At 47.1% G+C, this 18,221-nt stretch overlaps 2 protein-coding genes across 2 annotated transcripts; one reads left to right on the top strand and one right to left on the bottom strand.

Moving 5' to 3' along the window:
• Positions 1 to 2,120: 2,120 nt before the first annotated feature.
• Positions 2,121 to 7,818, bottom strand: LOC127306705 (transcription factor bHLH157). Its single transcript, XM_051337393.2, has 10 exons — positions 7,383 to 7,818; positions 6,338 to 6,427; positions 5,912 to 6,017; positions 5,588 to 5,629; positions 5,415 to 5,474; positions 3,309 to 4,706; positions 3,129 to 3,230; positions 2,851 to 3,030; positions 2,614 to 2,739; positions 2,121 to 2,523 (listed from the first exon to the last, which is right to left on the bottom strand). Exons 1-10 carry the CDS (start codon positions 7,466 to 7,468, stop codon positions 2,347 to 2,349), a joined length of 2,367 nt encoding a protein of 788 aa, XP_051193353.1. The 5' UTR covers positions 7,469 to 7,818; the 3' UTR covers positions 2,121 to 2,346.
• Positions 7,819 to 8,314: 496 nt separating this feature from the next.
• Positions 8,315 to 10,173, top strand: LOC139832574 (uncharacterized). The gene is made up of 2 exons (XM_071822360.1): positions 8,315 to 9,737; positions 9,923 to 10,173. The coding sequence occupies exons 1-2, from the start codon at positions 8,315 to 8,317 to the stop codon at positions 10,171 to 10,173; spliced, it is 1,674 nt and encodes a 557-aa protein (XP_071678461.1).
• The last annotated feature ends 8,048 nt before the right edge of the window (positions 10,174 to 18,221 follow it).

The raw sequence follows: 18,221 nt of genomic DNA, 5'->3' as shown, positions 1-18,221 counted from the left end.
TTTTATTCTTTATGATTTTGAAGCCTTGAAATAGTCACTACTGTTGCTATAATTTTACATGTAACTAGTTGTGAAGCAAGTAGTACTCTAGACAAGTATTATACGTGGAGGGAAACAAATGTGAGCACGCAACAACAACTAGGAGTAGGACCAACCTAAATTAAGCTAGTACATGCACCTGCATGCAAGGATGGCTCCAACCATCGAAGAAAAGTCAGAATGCGTAGCATGTCAAGTCTCAACAGCGTGAAAGCGACCGGTCACATGGCAGTCACGTTTTGTGGTCCTGGCTACCTGCGCACGCGAAAGCAACATCTGATGAGGCTCAGAATCCAACGAACATACTGCCCCATGCGGTGCCATCGGACGGTGCCCTGACGATCGATTTTCCATCCAATATCAGCCGAACCGATGCGTAGCACGTCCCTATCAGAAAACATAAACTGGAACCGACTAGAAGTACATAGCCCAAACTCTAGATTGTCTTGGAACAACCCAAGAAAATTTTCCCCTGCAAAAAAAAAACCCAAGAAACTTTCATCTTAAGGCCGGCCACCACCTAATCCTCCTGATCATCCATCATCGAACTCGGAGGGTCAAGCCTTCTCAATGTCGATGTTTATGTAGATGTCTGGTGGGACAACGCCATTCGCTGAAGAGCATTTGCACATGCTAAAATATCTTTCTTATCAACTTCCTGTTGTAACCGCACCCAGTATTCATAAAAGACTTGCATAACATATAATCTCCGCGTAGTCTTAATAATTTTAAATTTAAACCATGCTTTGTTTCTCAATTTATTTTTTGAGAATACAGCTTGGAAGGTGTATCAATCATACAGAAGAAATGCCAAGACGGCTGAAACAAAGCTAAGAGCGCTACAACTCCACTCCACAATACAATGTCACAGCATGGTACAACACCAAGCGGCAAACAACACACCTCAACAAACCCGATGATAAACGACTCTTCCTGCTCAACATTCTACCACGAATGGCGAGAAGAGGAGCACACAGCTTCAGGACCGAGTCTGAACCAAGCAAGACAACACCGACTCGACCTCGACTCCAAGGCAACCTGGGCCAACATACCTCCACTCATGCGCCTAGAGGAGTCGGCGAGGAGAAGGCAAGGTCTTGACAGACTTGGGGAAGACAACGAACGGAGCGTCTGCCACGTCCTACATTGCGCCCCGGAAACGCAAGCCTTGGGCTGCGGCCACCACCTGTAGAAGATCACCAACCCCAGACTCCGAAAGCCGCATCGGTCCCTCCTCGCTGGCCTAGACGACGTCTTGAAGAAGATAACGACACCTTGGCGCCACTGCTGCTTGGTCCGGTGAATCGGACCTAGGGTTTCCCCTGGCATCAGAGGTAAAGGAAGGCGTGGTGAAGGCGATGACCACACCTTCAGCAACGGAACGGTGCCCTCATGCGTCACCGTGATCAGCATCGGCCACCGCCGAGCAGGACATTCGCTCGGCCATACACCGCAACCCCGATGCAGCTGGAGCAGATGGGGAATGAGGATGAAAGCCGCCGTCTTGGAGGGGAGGGGCGCGCCTAGGGCCAGCGGCGCGAGCGCCTAACCCTAAGGAGGGGTTCGTAGGTCAGGTCCCCTCGTTGTTTCTCAATTTCTGAACGGCCCAACACAAAGCAGACAGACCAACAACATGAAGGTTTGTCTTTTCAGGAAAAAATTGTAGCAATCCACCTAAAATATTGCGTAAAATTCCCATGTCTGGTGTTAACTCCTATAGTTCTACTCACCACACTCCACATATATGATGCAGCTGAACAAGTGAAAAAAAAAATGATGAATTGTTTCCAGTTCATCGCAAAATCTACATTTAAATCCCCCTGCCAAACACCATCTAACTATCTAAATTCCCATCCGGCCCATTTTCTCTCTTTCCTGTTCGTTTCTGCTAAGTACGGAACAAAACAGAAAAGTACGGCATATGAAAATAGAGTACACATTACAAAGTATACTTTTTTTCCTATAGAGTATTAAAAATTGCACAAAGTACAAAGTCTCCACAAGCCACCTTTTTTGTCGAAAAAATCACTCATCACTAGTTCACTACACGCAACACAATACATTAACGCAAAGTGTTCGGGTAAAAAAAAAGAGAACTAATTTGACGTTTCTAAGAAAAGAACATGTACATATAATTGACAAAAAGAAAACGAGAACTTTTCTTCATAACGCAATACACATTCACGACACTGTACGTTTGTCACTAACATGATCCCAACAACGCCTGACAGTCAACATCAAGCATGAGTACTCTGAATGGCTCCAATTGATATCCCCTAATACGATCTCCAAATTTAGTGTTCGCTGTCACCTCTCAGCAAGGCCAACCGGAATCAACATTGGAGATTGCTGATGCTCCACGAAAGATGGAACCCCGCTGCTAATGACCTTAGCTAGCTGGTCAGAAGATCTATTGAGGCTATTTTGTTGTAGTAACTGAACAAGTGACAAAAATATGTCCATCCTAGTCACGTTCTTGTTTGCCTGCAACATCGGGAGCCGCCATAATATTAAAAGGATAAAACAACGACGAAGCCAAGAAAAAATTGAGCCCAATACATATTTCTTTCCTACCTCGACAAGAAATCGTGCCATTATCTTGCCATCACGGAGCTCCATGAGACCTTTCAAGATTGTCAGTCCAAATCCACGTATGGTGTCTGCTATCTCTAGGAAAAATCCACGTTGCTCACATAGCATCTGTCAAACAGCAATGAGGAAGTTTTCATTCTCTGCACTGGAGAAAAAGAAAAAAGTAGACCACTTCTGAACTGGAGAATAAGAAAAAAGTAGAACGCTTCTGAACCATACCTCCACAAGCATCTGACCAGGTGGTGCAAGATCCTCGACGATTATTGGGCAAACCATAGTCTGTCCAGCAACCTCATAGGCCCATGTGGCACCACCGTTGCTGGTAGTGCTGGAGTTATCTTTCAAGACAACACCACTTGAATTATCTTTCAAGATCGCACCAGTATCCTTGCTTATCATCTTCACATAATTACATGAATGTACAATCAGTACAAGAAAGTCTAACAAGAGTTGCTTAAGTTTTATATGGTTTATATGCTCTCATTAGCATGACATACCTTGGGCTCATCAGCTTGTTTGATTTTCTCTGCATACTTAGTTACACCTTGTAGAAAGATCATATGCTTGATTGTTCGGTCCAACAAAGCATCGATGCTACACTGTTGTGTACAATAAAAAGCTCAATAATTTTCTATGAGCCTAAACATAAAGAAACATGGTGTGATCAATAAGTATACCTTTGCACTGTTCGGGACTATCTCACGCAATTCCTTGACGCGATCTTGTATTTGCTGCCGGTCCTTTGGCCTTGGCCGTGTGCTCTCACCTGGCCTAACTCTTTTCTTTATAACCTTTATGCCCTCGGGATTTGTCACCTGTCCGACCTTGGAACTTGCAGTGTTCAAGCTGCAACAGTCATCCATAGATAAATTGGCCAGGGACACTGGGATTGTCTTTGATGCTCCATTTGGCATATTTTCAGATGTGTAGCTACTGGAAGGGAAGTTCAATGATGGTACTTGTTCCTTGCTCACTGAGTAAGAGTCTTGGAGGGTGTACCCTGGTAATTCACAGCCTGAGAAACAGTTAGCTAAAGAATCAGTGCTAGCCGCAACAGGGCCACATGTTGTATCCGTATTAACAGGGCCAGTAGCTCCAAGAAGTTCTTCAAGGACAGTTTCTGAAAACAGCCCCCTCCCTTCAACTGATAATGGATCACTATTTAGCTGTTCTGTAACAGATACTGTGGTAGTGGCTCCAAAATGTGGAATGTTTCCTGCTAGAAGGACACTGTTATCCCACCAATCATGCAAGAGGGGATCGAATACGGTACTGTCTAGCAAACTGGTATCTCCATTTTCTCCTTTCCTACCAGTGTTTACAATCCCTGCAGCAGTTTCTTCTAACATTTGATTCGGCAATTCATAGACTGCACAATTAGCCTGTGAAGTAAATCCAGTAGTGTCGACCTCTTGCAACAGGTTACTTTCAACACGAGAGGCGTTGTTGTCAAATAACATGGGTTTCAGCTCATCAACAACAGAATAACAAGATGAGAATGAATTATGGAAACTTGATGATTTTTCACTTTGGAGGCGATATCCTAACTTGTTAGGTGTGCATGACAGCTCATGCTCTATTCTAGGAAGATTGTTTAAACTGGAGTAAGATGTGGTTGCACTTGCTATAGTAGAATCAGGCTGTTTGCTAGATTGAATTTGCAATGGATTTACTGAACCACTATTGTGCTGCATCAAATTGCTGGCATTATGAAATACTCTGACCGCATTAATTGACTTGGAGTTCACTGGCATGGCCACTATGTGAGTAGGATTCCGAATGTTGCAACTCTCGTAGGTGGTGAAACCATTTGAAGAGCTTGGAGTGTAATTGCTTGAAGTACTTACTAAACTCCCAAGAGATTCCATACTTACTGTGTTTTCAAGAAGATTATTGTTTTCTGTGTCAGCGTTGATACCTGTACGACCTTTCGTGCTCAGAGAATTGAGTTGAAATTGACTGATATGAGAGAAATCATCTCCTTGAATATGTTTGGTTGAAGGATCCCATAAAATCCTTTCTCTTCTACAAATTGTGCCTTTAACATGGTCAACAAACTCTAAGTTCTCAGATACCTGGTGAATGTGGAAAACTGAATTTCGTTAGGAATTATTCAATTGTTATGTTTTGATGAATAAAGCTATAATACATTTATGCTAAGGAGTAAGTTTAGAAACGTATAGCTAATAGCTTCCCACAAGTTCACTAACCATTTCGGAAAAAAACAAGTTCACTAACTAACATAGCTATACCAGTCCAAACAAGAAATGTTTCTTAAATATTTATATCTCAAGAATTGGCCTCAGTCAAATATAGCAGCTTCAAAAAAATAGCAGCTTCAAAAAAAAAATATTGCAGCTTCAAAAAATAAATATAGCAGCTTCAAACAAATTCATGCAAGCAGTTCCTTTTACAGTGAACCAATGATATATCACGAATATAAATACACTGTCTAGTCTTTTTCCATGGACTTTTGATATAATTGGCTAGTGCAGCAATCTTTCTTAGTCTCAAGTCAAGAGCCTGCTCTCGCAGTATTAAAAACAAAAGAAAAAGATTCTGCAGCATGCATCGAACCCGCGCTAAGGACTAAAATAGTCTAGACGTGAGGGATAGTGTTAAATATAAATACACTGCCTAGTCTCTTTCCATCAGTTCGGACTTTTAGTTTAATTGGATAGTGTAACAATCTTTCAGCAACAACATACTGATATCCTGACAAAGATTATGTTTCATAAGTGATAATTGTTAGGGTCCCATTAGCGAAACTTATAAGCACAAACCTTTTGCGTTGAGCCGAACTGTGCCACACCAAGCGCCGGGATAGGTACTACTGCAATAGTCTGTTGAGGATGTATAGTTTTCAGTGACAAATCGATAGTTTTGTTAATCATTAAGAAATTTCTGCTCCAACTGGCTTAAGAGTGAACGTTGGAAAGAAGGAAAGATGAATAACCTTTATTCCGCTCAGGAACTGATGTTGCCACCAAGTATAGCCCTACAACAAGGTAACCTTCCTCTGTTAAAATAAGGAAACTTCTTATTTTCTGTAATAAATTAAAAGGAAGTTTGGACAGAAAGATCACACATGAATTATATGCCCTTGTGTTCTTAATAACCAATGTGCACTTATTGACACACAGCAATTCTGAGACAAACTAGTCTTTCCCTTATCTATACTTTATTTTGGAGGATTCATGTAGGTGGTACCTTTAGTAATACATACTTCTAACAATATCCTCTACAGAAACACATGTGTACAGAGAACAAGAATTCATACCTGAAATAAGCCTAGGCTTTCTGTGTTACAAGGCTGGACTAAATGAAATGAAATATCATCAGAAATCCATTGGCACTCCCCACTTACAAGAGCTGACCCTATGATGCTGAAACAGAAGACGACTCATTGTGAGCAACTAGTTGAGAGCAAAAAAAACTAGACGGAGTAGTACAGATAAAAAAAAAATGAAATGTCAAAAATGTATAGGGGATACAGGGAGAGTAAACCATATATGGTAATCTCAAATACTTTATAACACATTAACATGAAAATATGTAGCAAGTAATCTCGGAAAGTATTCACCCAATTGACTGGTGTTGTCGTATTTAGCAACAAGTAGGCACAAAATCATTAAAAACAGAGACACCAAACTAAAGACTTGCAAAGGATTGACTGAATAGAGCATAAAGAAACACTGTGGCATACCCTTCTCCAACAACATGGACCTGATTAAGCATATTTTCAACAACTTTTCTGGCTTCATCTTCACAGTGGCACTCTCCCATCGTAAGCAACCTTGTATACGAAATGAAACCATCAGTAAAAAAACTGCAGTTCTGTAGTATTTCAATCAGCAGAATTCTCCAAAATATAAGACAAATCAGCAGGAAGACCCAAATGCACGGGCACTAGGCTATGTAACTTCGTAGTATGTAACTTTATTTTTTCTTGATATATCCGCAGAAGGAGCCTCTCCTGCTGTAAACTTCCTCAAAAAAAAAAAAAATCATATCCCCTAAATTTCATTTAATTTAGTCCAGACATGTACGAAATGAAAGCATCAGTGTCACGCGTTCAGTAAAATAACAAGCATCCCGTCCTATCCTCTCTCCAAGTAGCTACTTGAGAAGTAGGGGGGTACCTTATAAAATTTCTCAAAAACAAGAGCACTTAGTAGCACTGTAATAATACTCTACAGTATCCCTGCGTGCTTACAGCTTACAGGCATAGATCGGATATATAGCAGCAAGAGAAGAAGTGGATTGGTAGTTGGATCTGCACTACCTCCTTGGTAAAGGAAGTTCTTGAAAGGTACGTACGCGCACTGTTGGCAGAGCAAGGAAATGAGCAGAGTAGGCAGAAACTACTCAGTTCAGAGTCTTCAGACAACCTTTTTTTCCTTTAACCAGAATAAAATGCAAAAATCAGGCCTGAGATCCCAATGTACACCTTCAGGGTTCCATTTTCGGAACAAGCGCCACTGGTACGCGAGTTTGATCTTGGGATCGAGCAGTGCTTGGGAGAAAAAAAACCCGAGGAAATAAACTGTGTGTTGCAAAGTTGCCCAAACAGTTTGTAAAGAAATTCAGAGCCTGAAGTATGCATGCTTATCTTTTCACAATCATCACTGGAGAAACAACTAAACAAGGGCAAGTAGCCCCCCAGTGAGCTACTAGACACTACTAGCAAGCAGAGACCCCAAAGCTCGTAGATCTACGACCAGCTTGTGCTTATGTGAGGTCTCACTCACCGTGGGTCACGACGGTCGGAGCGCCAGATGGCGGCGTAGGACCAGCCTCCGCCGCGGCACAGCGCTCCCAGCGCCGCCTCCGCCATCGGTCGACGGAGGGAACGCGTCGAGGCCAGGTGGCGCCGAAGCTAGCGCGCGGGCACAGCAAGACGCCGGCGTGAACAAGGCGGCTACCACGTCGAGCAGCAGAGCGAGGGTAGGCGAGGGGAGTGGGAGCGCAAGGGGTTTAAGCGCGGCTGGTGGCGTCGGATAAATAGCGCGCGGGAGAGGCGGAGGAGCGGGGGAGGCTTTTAACAAGTGGAGGTGGGGGTGGTGGAGCCGTGGAGGAATAGTAGCCGGCTCTGCTCGGCCATTTTCCTCGTGCCGCTGGGAGGAGGAAGAGATCGCGGGCGAGAGGGATAGGCCGGCCGGTGCCGCCGTGCCGGCGGGGCAACTACTTTTGAGCCTCTCGCGGGCTATTTCGAACCACAAGTTCACGGTCTCGGCGACCGCTACATGCACATCTTCTTTACGGCCTTGACGGATCATTCCGGTTCAGGATAACTGATTTCTCCCGAGTTCATAGAGGAGTGATTTTTCCTCGGTCGTCGATTCCCGGATGAGAAGAACCCAACTCCCACAAGCGTTCCCCGTGAAATCAACACGCAACATGGCCATAGGAACTAAATTAAGCGACATTCCTTTTGTCTAGAATTCTAGATACTTGTTTACGCCGGGGAGGCGGCATCACCGGGGCATCGGCCTAGCCAGCCCGACAGGGAGGGGGAGAACTCGTTGCAGGTCGACGGGCGACCGGAGGTCCGGCCGGACTCTGGTTCAGAGGACGGGGCCGGGGAGGGCCCGCCGTGCACTACTGGGAGACCGTCACGAAGAAAAGGCCGGCGGTCCACGCTCACAATGCGCAAAGGGAGAGGGCGACGGACGGTTACAAAATGAGGGCTCTGATTTACAATATCCGTGGGTTCGGTGAGCAGGGGCGCCGAACACAACTGAAATCCTACATCCGAGGGGAACGGGTGGACATCATTGGGCTTCAGGAGACTATCAAAGCGGATTTCTCAGCGACTGAGCTGCGGAGCCTGGAATTCGGGGGACAGTTCGCTTGGAACTGGCTGCCGGCGGAGGGCCATTCCGGGGGTATGCTGCTCGGTTTTCGTGATGAGTGCTTTGATGTTGGGGCTTGGAGGCAGGGGACCTTCTTCATCTCGGCTACCATACTCCAACGGAAGAACAATATGAAGTGGTGCTTCTTCCTGGTGTATGGGCCGGCGGATCATCGTCGCACGGATGAGTTTCTGGGAGAACTTACCCACGCGGTGGCAGGGTGCCAATTTCCGGTGGTCATTGCCGGGGATTTCAACCTCATCCGGACAGCGGACGAGAAGAGTAATGACAATATCTGCTGGTCGAGGGTGAGGCGCTTCAATGAGGCGATCGCCAATATGGCCTTGCGCGAGCTGGAGCGTACCGGGGCGCGCTTCACTTGGACCAACAAACGACTCCGGCCGACACGGTGTGTTTTGGACCGGGTGCTCGTGGCGCCGGCCTGGGAGGCGGCGTTTCCTTTGTGCTCGCTGACGGCGATTACGAGGATTGGCTCGGATCATACGCCTCTCTTACTATCTACCGGAGAAGAGACAAGGCGCCCACCGCCGAGATTCTTCTTCCAGACGTGGTGGTTTGGTGTACCGGGCTTTGGGGACCTCCTCAAGGCCAAGCTTGGCAGCTTTATCCAGGCGCGGGGAGCGCACAGGTGTTGCATTGACCAGTGGCAGTGCGTGGCGCGCAACACTCGCCAATTCCTCAAGGGATGGGGAGCCAATTTGGGAAAGGAGAAAAGGGACTTCAGGGCTAGCTTGCTCCTGCAGGTCTCTGAGTTGGACAAGGTGGCGGACGCCACTGGCTTGGATGAGGATGGCTGGGCGCTTAGATACTACTTGGAAGACCAGTTAGCGGCCCGGGACAGGGCGGCTGAGGATTACTGGCGCCAGCGCAGCAGGGTGCAATGGACTCTCAGGGGAGATTCTTGCACGGCCTACTTCCATGCCATCGCGAATGGGCGTAGACGGAAGTGTTCGATACCGCGGCTGATCACGGATCAAGGGGAGGTCCAGGAACAGCAAGGGCTCATGGAACACATATATGTGTTTTACCAGGGCCTCATGGGATCGGTCGGGGAGACCAGGCGGTTCTCCCTGGGACATAACCTTTGGGAAGGAAACCAAAGGGTGTCCCAGGAGGAAAACCATGAGCTGGAACTTACTTTTACTGCGGACGAATTAGACGAAGTTCTGGCTAGCATGAAGCAAGATTCGGCGCCAGGTCTGACGGCCTACCAGTCATCTTCTTCAAACGGTTCTGGGGAACTCTTCGAGGTCCAATCCTGCAGCTTCTCAACGACTTTGCCCTAGGGAGGGTTGACGTTGCGCGGCTCAACTATGGGATCATCACTCTTATCCCCAAGGTTAAAGGGGCGGACCATATTAGACAGTTTAGGCCGATTACACTTATTAACGTCATTTTCAAGTTTATTGCGAAAGCCTACGCGATTAGACTAGCTCCCGTTGCGCATAGGGTCATCGATCGTTGTCAGACGGCCTTTATTAAGGGGCGTTGCCTACACGAGGGGGCGCTGGCCCTACATGAGATTGTGCATGAGCTGCACGTCAGGAAGCAAAAGGGTTTGCTCCTGAAGCTTGACTTCGAGAAGGCCTACGACAGGGTCGATTGGGATTTTCTCCAAGAGATCCTCCTGCGGAAAGGCTTCTCCGCCATGATGGTGCATGATTGATGCAACTGGTCAGGGGTGGCCAGACTGCGATCAATGTTAACGGGGAAATAGGGCATTTCTTCCGAAACGCGCGGGGAGTGAGGCAAGGGGATCCACTCTCGCCGATCCTCTTCGATTTTATGGTGGACGGCCTTGCCGCGATCATCTGCAAGGCCAGGGCGGCAGGACACGTTAGGGGGCTTGTGTCACATCTGATCCCGGGAGGGGTTACTCACCTGCAGTATGCGGATGACACCATGATCCTTTTGGAACCCACAGGGGTGGGTATTGCTAATCTGAAAACCCTGCTCCTGTGCTTCGAGAATATGTCGGGTTTGAAGATTAACTTCGACAAGAGCGAGGTGGTGGTGATGGGGGTCACCCCGGCCACACAACAAAGGGTGGCCAACCTGCTCAACTGTCGTCTTGGCAAATTCCCTATCACTTATCTGGGCTTGCCGATTAGTGATAAGCCGCTGAGGGTGTCAGATTGGGGGTTTTTGCCGGAGGTCGTGGCACATAGGGTTGAGCCATGGCAGGGCCTGTACCTGGGGGCTGCAGGAAGGCTGGAGCTCACAAACTCTTGCTTGTCTAGCTTGCCTTTGTTCGCCATGAGCATGTACCTGCTGCACGATGGCACCCACAAGGCTATGGACAAGCCGCGCTCGCGTTTTTTCTGGGAAGGCGTGGGGGACAAGCGCAAGTATCACATGGTGGATTGGGCCACGGTGTGTAAACCCAAGGCGCTGGGGGGCCTGGGGGTCATGAACACCAAGGCCATGAACATCGCTCTCATGGTCAAATGGATATGGAAGCTGTACCAAGGCGCGGAAGGTCTATGGGCAGACCTAATTAGGGCTAAGTACCTGCGGGGCAGGGACCTATATGCGGGAGGGGTCCCAACTCATGGCTCCCAATTTTGGAATGCAGTACAAAAGATTAAGTGGCATTTCAAAATGGGGGCCAAACATCGGGTGCGGAACGGAAGGAGGACTTACTTCTGGACGGACTGGTGGACGGGCAATGGTCCACTAAGGACGAGATTCCCTAGGTTGTTTAGCTGTTGTGAGTCCCCGTTCATAACCTTCGAGGGGGCGAGGGTGCACGACGGGCGCCGGGGAATGGCGCCTCCGCTTCCGACGCCAATTGGGGCAGCGGCAGCGGGTCGAATGGGACAATCTCTGCAGGGAAGTACAGGGGCTTCCCACGGAGCATACGGAAGACGAGGTGTCTTGGGCGTTAGAGCCTTCGGGCGTTTTCTCGACTAGCTCGGTCTATGTTCGTCTGGCGCAAGGGGCGGCCGTTGCTTCGTTCAAGGACGTTTGGAAGACCAGAGTTCCACCGAAGATCAAGGTGTTCCTCTGGCAACTGATTAGGGGGCGGCTGCCCTCGGGGGAGCAGTTGCTTAAGCGCCATGGACCGTCCAATGGACTGTGTGCGCTTTGTGGTGCCTGGGAGGACTGCAACCACATCTTCTTCACCTGCCCTACCGCGAGACTGATGTGGGCTGGGGTGAGGGAGCTCCTTGAGTGCAATTGGAACCCGGCCGGGGCCGGGGACTTCATTGCACTTGCTCAGGGCTTGAGCAACCCCCTCCGAAGGCTGGCTTGGTTTACTTTTGCGGCGCAATGTTGGACGCTTTGGAACATTCGCAATAAGCTAGCTATTGAGGGAAAGCTGATCGGCAACCCGGCTGACGTGTTCTACCGAATGTCTATTCATATGCAGTGCTGGAGGGTTCTGGTCAGACCGAGGGACAGGGACTTGCTGGACTTGGCGGTGGGAGACGTCAGGAGGCTCTACTCGCGGACGAGGTCTGAGGGGACATGAGGACTACATCTACACCTTGAGCGGCTCCAGCGAGCTTTCAGGATATCAGGAGTCTCATGGGGTGGTGTAGGGATTCCCGTGAGGGTTTGGGAGCTGTGTTTGAGCTTGTATGCGAACCTTTTTTTCGATGAGTGTGGGTGGTGTTGTGTTGTATCGAACCTTATGCTTGTGTGGCTTTATCTATAAAGCTGGGCCGATGGGCCTTCTATTTAAAAAAAGATACTTGTTTACATCCCACTACGCTAATCTGATACCGACACTCCACCTTGTCTCTCTCAGCTAGATAGGATTCCTACCGAGATCGAGTGCCTATGGTACCTTTCTCGTGAGGTATTTTCCATGGACATTCTTCGAGCTAGCTAGCCTATGGAGCTGTAGCGATTGGTCCCAATCACAGATCACAGGCGTCATTTTCGTCACCAACATCAGTAGAAGACGTATTCTCTTCTCCCCATTGTATGAACACCAATACGCCTACTATACCGGGTAAGCCAAGTCCGGACACCCTTCTATGCGTCTCTGAATAATACAATGATAATGCATGCATCCACTACCTAGAAAAGAAACATGTACCGGTGGCAACTCAGAACCCCACGCATTTGTGGGAATCTTGACTAACATGGCGGCTTTACTCAGGATCATAATGCACGAGAATTTCCAGATATCCAGATATATAGCTAGGCAAAGGACTGCCAGACTGCTCACTCCTAGAACGCCACACAGTTACACATATTTGTTCTCAATTGTTCGCTGGTTCCCACGATCGAGCATGAGAAACAGGACCACACATACATACATATGGTTCGTGTTGTGCGCCGATGTTGTTGGTAATTAACCCAATCATGCGTGGTCACCTATGATTGAGTGGCTACCAAGAGAATATTTCTAGGGTTTCCCCTTCGCCTTTGCCCTTTTGTCCCCGATGTGTCTGCGACGCCATGATTGTACGCCCTCCATCGACATACCCTAACCATTCCGCCATCATCTTGCACCTGGTTGGTAACGCAAAGCAGGTGGCCGGGACGCAGACCAGCTACGCAACTGTCTTATCTACCGCTGTAGTAGAAAAAAGTGGACGAGATCATTCTGAATTTCTGTTCTGTAGAATATTTATCTCTTCTAAACAGAGGTAATTTCTGTTTTCTGATAGGTATCTCGAACAGAAACTTTAAAGCATACTCATGTAAATTACGAGAATGAAATGACATTATACCAATGTCATGTAAATTACTTTCTGATGGATGTAGTAGAACTAGCGGACAGCTAAATTGGCTCAGTAACATGGGGCTATATGGATATGAGAGGTCGAGAGCTTGAGACTATCAGGCTAGCTATAGCTAGCACATGACGCCTATACATCATTCTTGGCGTTAAGGCCCATAATTTTGTCTCCTGAGGCTTTCCAAGTATAGTCTGGTAAGGTCAATGACACTACACAAAAAAGTGTTGCTTTTTTCCCTGGGCTCTCATTTCCTTAGGACCCCTCACTTTAATTTCTGAAAAGAAGAGATCGAACAAGACTCAGTAAAAAGCGTCTCTCGATCCGCTGCATTTCCCCCCTCCGGCATATGCATGTAATGTTTATTATTATTTTGACTATTGGAGCAGGCAACAGAGAATGAACAGGAAATGGGGCAATGCATATGATATGCCCTCTCCCTGTTCGATGTATCCGCAATCAGCATATGAGCAGCGCTCGAGTTAGACATGTGCCTCGAGTTTATAAGTAATTTATGCTCACGGTTCGTGCAGTTTGTCAGGAGCTTTTGTTGCTGTGGTGGTTGTTATTCTCAAACTACCTACTGTGTTGTCTTCAACTATGTCAAGAAAAATATCTACGGTTTTTTTTCTACTCCTAGATAGCAAACATACTAATGTGTCGTTATGGAAAAGTAATATATTCCTGCTTCGATGACATTCGATAAAAATATTTCATGCTGCGGTTGAGAACATACATCTATGGCGTGGCTTCCATTTCGAAAAAAAGAACATACATCTACCTTCTAAGGAGGACAATTTGCTACTATTGTTGTTGTTTCCTTCCCATCAGGTGCAATAGGTTTTATGTTTACCATGTAAACCCTCGTTGGATGGTGCTATACGCGGTGGTGTCTGGGGTGTGCGGATCTTCCTCTCATGCCGGCGGCGGTGACGACATCGAGTGTCGTCGGCGGCGCGGTGTTGCGGCCTTCCAGCGACGATGGAGGCGGAGCTCCTCCGCCTGATGGTGGTGCCACCATGCCTGCGGCGGCTGGATGTAGATCGCTCTGCCCGGGGTCTTAAGCCTCGGCGGTATTTCGGGTCTGGTACCAAGGTTATGGACGTCGGGCCGCAATGATGGATTGGCACTATGGTGATGCCGCCATCTCTGGCCTTGGCGGTGGTGGCCCAGTCTCCCGATCTCCTGGCATTGTCGAGCTTCAGCCGTGGCCATGGTTGTGGCAGTGGTCGTGGAAGGTGCGTCGACTTGCCCCACTGGGAGATGGCTATTGGCGTGGGGACTGCTGACTCGACTTGAATAAAGGATACGGTCCTAGGATCCCTCTCACGGCCATGATGAAGATCTTGATGCATGTCTTCAAAGATCTGGCCGGGGTGTCATGTTTTGGAAGGCTTGGCCGGCGAATTCCAATGGACGACATGCTAGAAATTGCTAGATCTAATGGTATTCGGTCGCACGAAACCATGTTTTTATCTGGCCGTTAGGTTTCAGAGGGAGTGATATAAGCTCTGCTTTTTGTTACCATCGTGAGACATGTCTTTAGTTTCATGGTGAAGTCAGTCGCAGAGAATGACATGGAAGCCATAATTTGGACCGGTAATGGTGGTTCAAATCTGGTTGGCGATGAGGTTTTGGCATTTTGATTCGTGACTTGGAGCAACGGCATCGACAAGTGGGGGTGACAGGAGAAATTCAGAGTCCAAACTGGAGGGTAAAAACCCAAGATTCGGTCTTAATTTATTCTGTCGGGAAATGGCCTTGTTGAAGGTATTCTTTTGTGAGTGCGGACAATCTCCTATGTGAAAACTTATAATGGTGCTTGCGCATTGTTCCTTTGTTGGAGGCGTTGATTTTGGAGAAGAAAGAGCTCTGGTGCTGTCTTGGTGATGTTTGGTCCGCTCCTACAAAAAAATAGATCACTATAGCGAGCCTTTTTGTTTCTGCATTTTTTTTTCTTTTTTGTTGTTGTATGCTTCTGTATTGCCATTAGGGAACACCGCTGTTGTAGAGACGAAATGTAACTTGTATCTTCGTGATATCAATATATTTCCTTTGACGAAAAATGAAACCTCATTACATGCATGGTCCGAACTTTTGAGTATACTTTTTTCGAGAAGTAGTATATATTAATATCTAAAAGATACCAATTACATCCATCCTATGCAAAAAACGCAATATCCTAGCAGCAACAGTACATCCACCACCAGGACAACACCTGAACCAGGATCTCAAAAAGTGACACCTCCAAGAAGGGAACATAGCACAAGCACTGTCGTCACCCGATCAAAAAAATTTAGGTTTTCACCTTGAAGATAGTCCCCGCTCTGAAAAAAATAATGACTCCAGCAATGATATTGATAGGCACAACCAGTTAAGGCCAAACCTTGGATTTTCTTATTGATCGAAAGGTAGGACTTTGAACTTCACCCCCACTTGCGTACTGCTGCTGCGAAACCCAGAACACTAAGCAAGTCCCTCAACATCGCAAAAACTTGAACCTCCATTGTTAGTCCTCCAATCGGGGCGCTTGATGAGTGCATTTTTTGCATGTTTTTACGCCGATATTTCATTAAGATATCATTTAATAGTAATAGGGTTTTTGTATTTCACCATGCTACCGCGCCCTTTTATGCTTGTCGACATAGGATCTTAAAATAATAAGGCAATGGTAAAATATAAAAAAACTGCCATTTTATGGTATTTTGACGTGATAAAAATAATTTAAGCACTTAATTATGCACCTGAGCGAAGAGAGGATGCAAGGACAACTTCCAGTAAGTTTAGCGGGCATCGGTACGGGGGGAGCCCGCTGGTACCTTCTGCCCGTACTATGTATCAAGAGCACCGCCTCGTCAAATACTTCCATCTCGCGAAGACGATGCGAAGATCTCCCGCAAAACAGAGAAACACCGCCCGTGATCAAATCTAGAGAAGGAACCGTGGAGAATACATCATCCGGGATGCTACGCGGATCCTCGGAGGATAAGACATCATCCCCTTCATTATCAACCGTTGCATCACCAATACATTCTCCTCCAACCATATTTGTAAACTTGATTATTATTGTGGATTTGTGTTTGAATTCATTTCATTCCTTTCATCCCCTCCATAAGATTATGATGATGCTCTTGATTGCTTCCATGTGTGAGTAGTTTCTTTAGTTCTCAGGGAGATGGAGAAACCCTAGCATGAATATGAGATGAATCTAAGATGATCTATGATTCTAAGTATTAATGTGTGTTAGTTCTCTCTCTTAATTTTATATGTTGTGCACCATGTAATATTTATCTTATGGTCCCGAGAGGGAACTGTCCTTTGAAGTGTGGTAAAGTGAACGACGAGAAAGTGACATTACCGTATCGATACTTTAACACATGGATGAGGGGGATAAAGAGGGACTCACCAAGCTCATATTGATAACCATGGGGTAAAAATCCTTAATAGCAATACTCAATATGAGGCTTACAGAAGACTAGCTGTTGTGGTTATTTAGAGATGCGATGACCGATGGCGTTCCGGGCGCATCTTGGTACGGAGCTCTCCCCACACACAATATGCTTAAAAGCATACTTCGTCTTGATTAACATGAATTCTAATGCTAGAGGTGGATCCAATAATCAATGAGAACACTTTGTCTCATTAAATTTCAACCCATTTCCTATAACACTTTTACTGCTTTACTTCATTGCAACCAATTACAACCATCAACTAAAAACATTTGGAGATTAGAAAACAATTTACAAATAATCTTTAATAGGTAATAGCAAGGGGCATTAATACCTTGAATAGTAGCTCCTCGTGGTTCGATACTCTTATTTTGAAACTAGCTACAATTGATTTGCGTACTTGCAGTCATCAACCATCATGCTCCGCCTCAAACTTTGCCATGGAACAAATATCTCCATATGGATAGAAAGAACAGAGCTTCGCGGCGCTCCTTCCAGAACCAAAAGGTTGCAATAAAAGCATGGGTGCATTCGACCAAATACCACCGATCCAGCAAACTCCAGGCATAAAGAGGGTTGTTACATTCGTGGGCGGAGCCTTCCGAAACACACCACTCCAGCATGATCCAGAGGAACATGCCTTAGGAAAGTCTCCATCTTCGCATAAGAAGGACCCTAGGACCGCCACCTTTATTCATGCCAGGCTAGCAGCCCCCACGCCACTAGCCGGCCGCAGAGAAGACGAACGAGCACGGAATCCGAAAATGGTTGCGGGGCAACATGCACCTCCTGAACGGCAGGTAGCTAGCAGACCCGCAAAGGAATCACACACACGATAGCAACACCATCCCGCAACCATCCTTCGATGGCTGCAGACTCCGCCGTCCTTGCCGAGCGCGAGCGACAGCGGCCCTCCTGGCCAAGATCGGGCCCAGACGGCCCGTGCGTCGCCAGTGGCCAACGCCGCCCCTCGCAGCTCGGATCGACGGTGCCCCTGCTGCTCGTCCGCCCACCGCGCCAACTCCTGGCCGTCTGCCTCCACCGCCGCGGCCCTCCGCACCGTCGTTTCTCCGCGCGAAGAGGAGACGAGAGGAGCCCGCCCACCTGCCCTCCGCCTTCGGCGGCCAGGCGCCACCACCGCCGGCGGCGACAACGGCAAGGGGAGCTCGAGGATCTAGGTCTTTTGTTTGGCCTAGGGGAGGCGTACGCGAGCGGCCCGGGAGGAGATTGCCCCATTTTTAAAAACTTTTGAGTATACTACTGGATTTAGTATTTACAAGCTTAATGATTGGTTAGCCTGTTACCCAGGAATGAAAGTAAAATTCATACTCATAGCCATACCATATCGTGTACCTGAGGGGACCATGCATATCCCTGTTGATTGTACTCCTACCCCAATTGAGCAACTGCGTTGCGCAATACTGATGCGGGCACTCGGTCAGTACCTATCAGATCAAATATATAATACTACAGTATTATATTATACAAAGATCTGATTCGGATCATGTATATAGGTATTGTTTTCAATCTTCCCGTCAAAACTATAATCATGACAAGCCACGTTATTATGA

This window comes from Lolium perenne, chromosome 6, assembly GCF_019359855.2.
Source record: "Lolium perenne isolate Kyuss_39 chromosome 6, Kyuss_2.0, whole genome shotgun sequence".
Taxonomy (NCBI): domain Eukaryota; kingdom Viridiplantae; phylum Streptophyta; class Magnoliopsida; order Poales; family Poaceae; genus Lolium; species Lolium perenne.
Note: the sequence above shows the minus strand (reverse complement) of the source record. Positions and strands in the feature narration are given on the sequence as shown.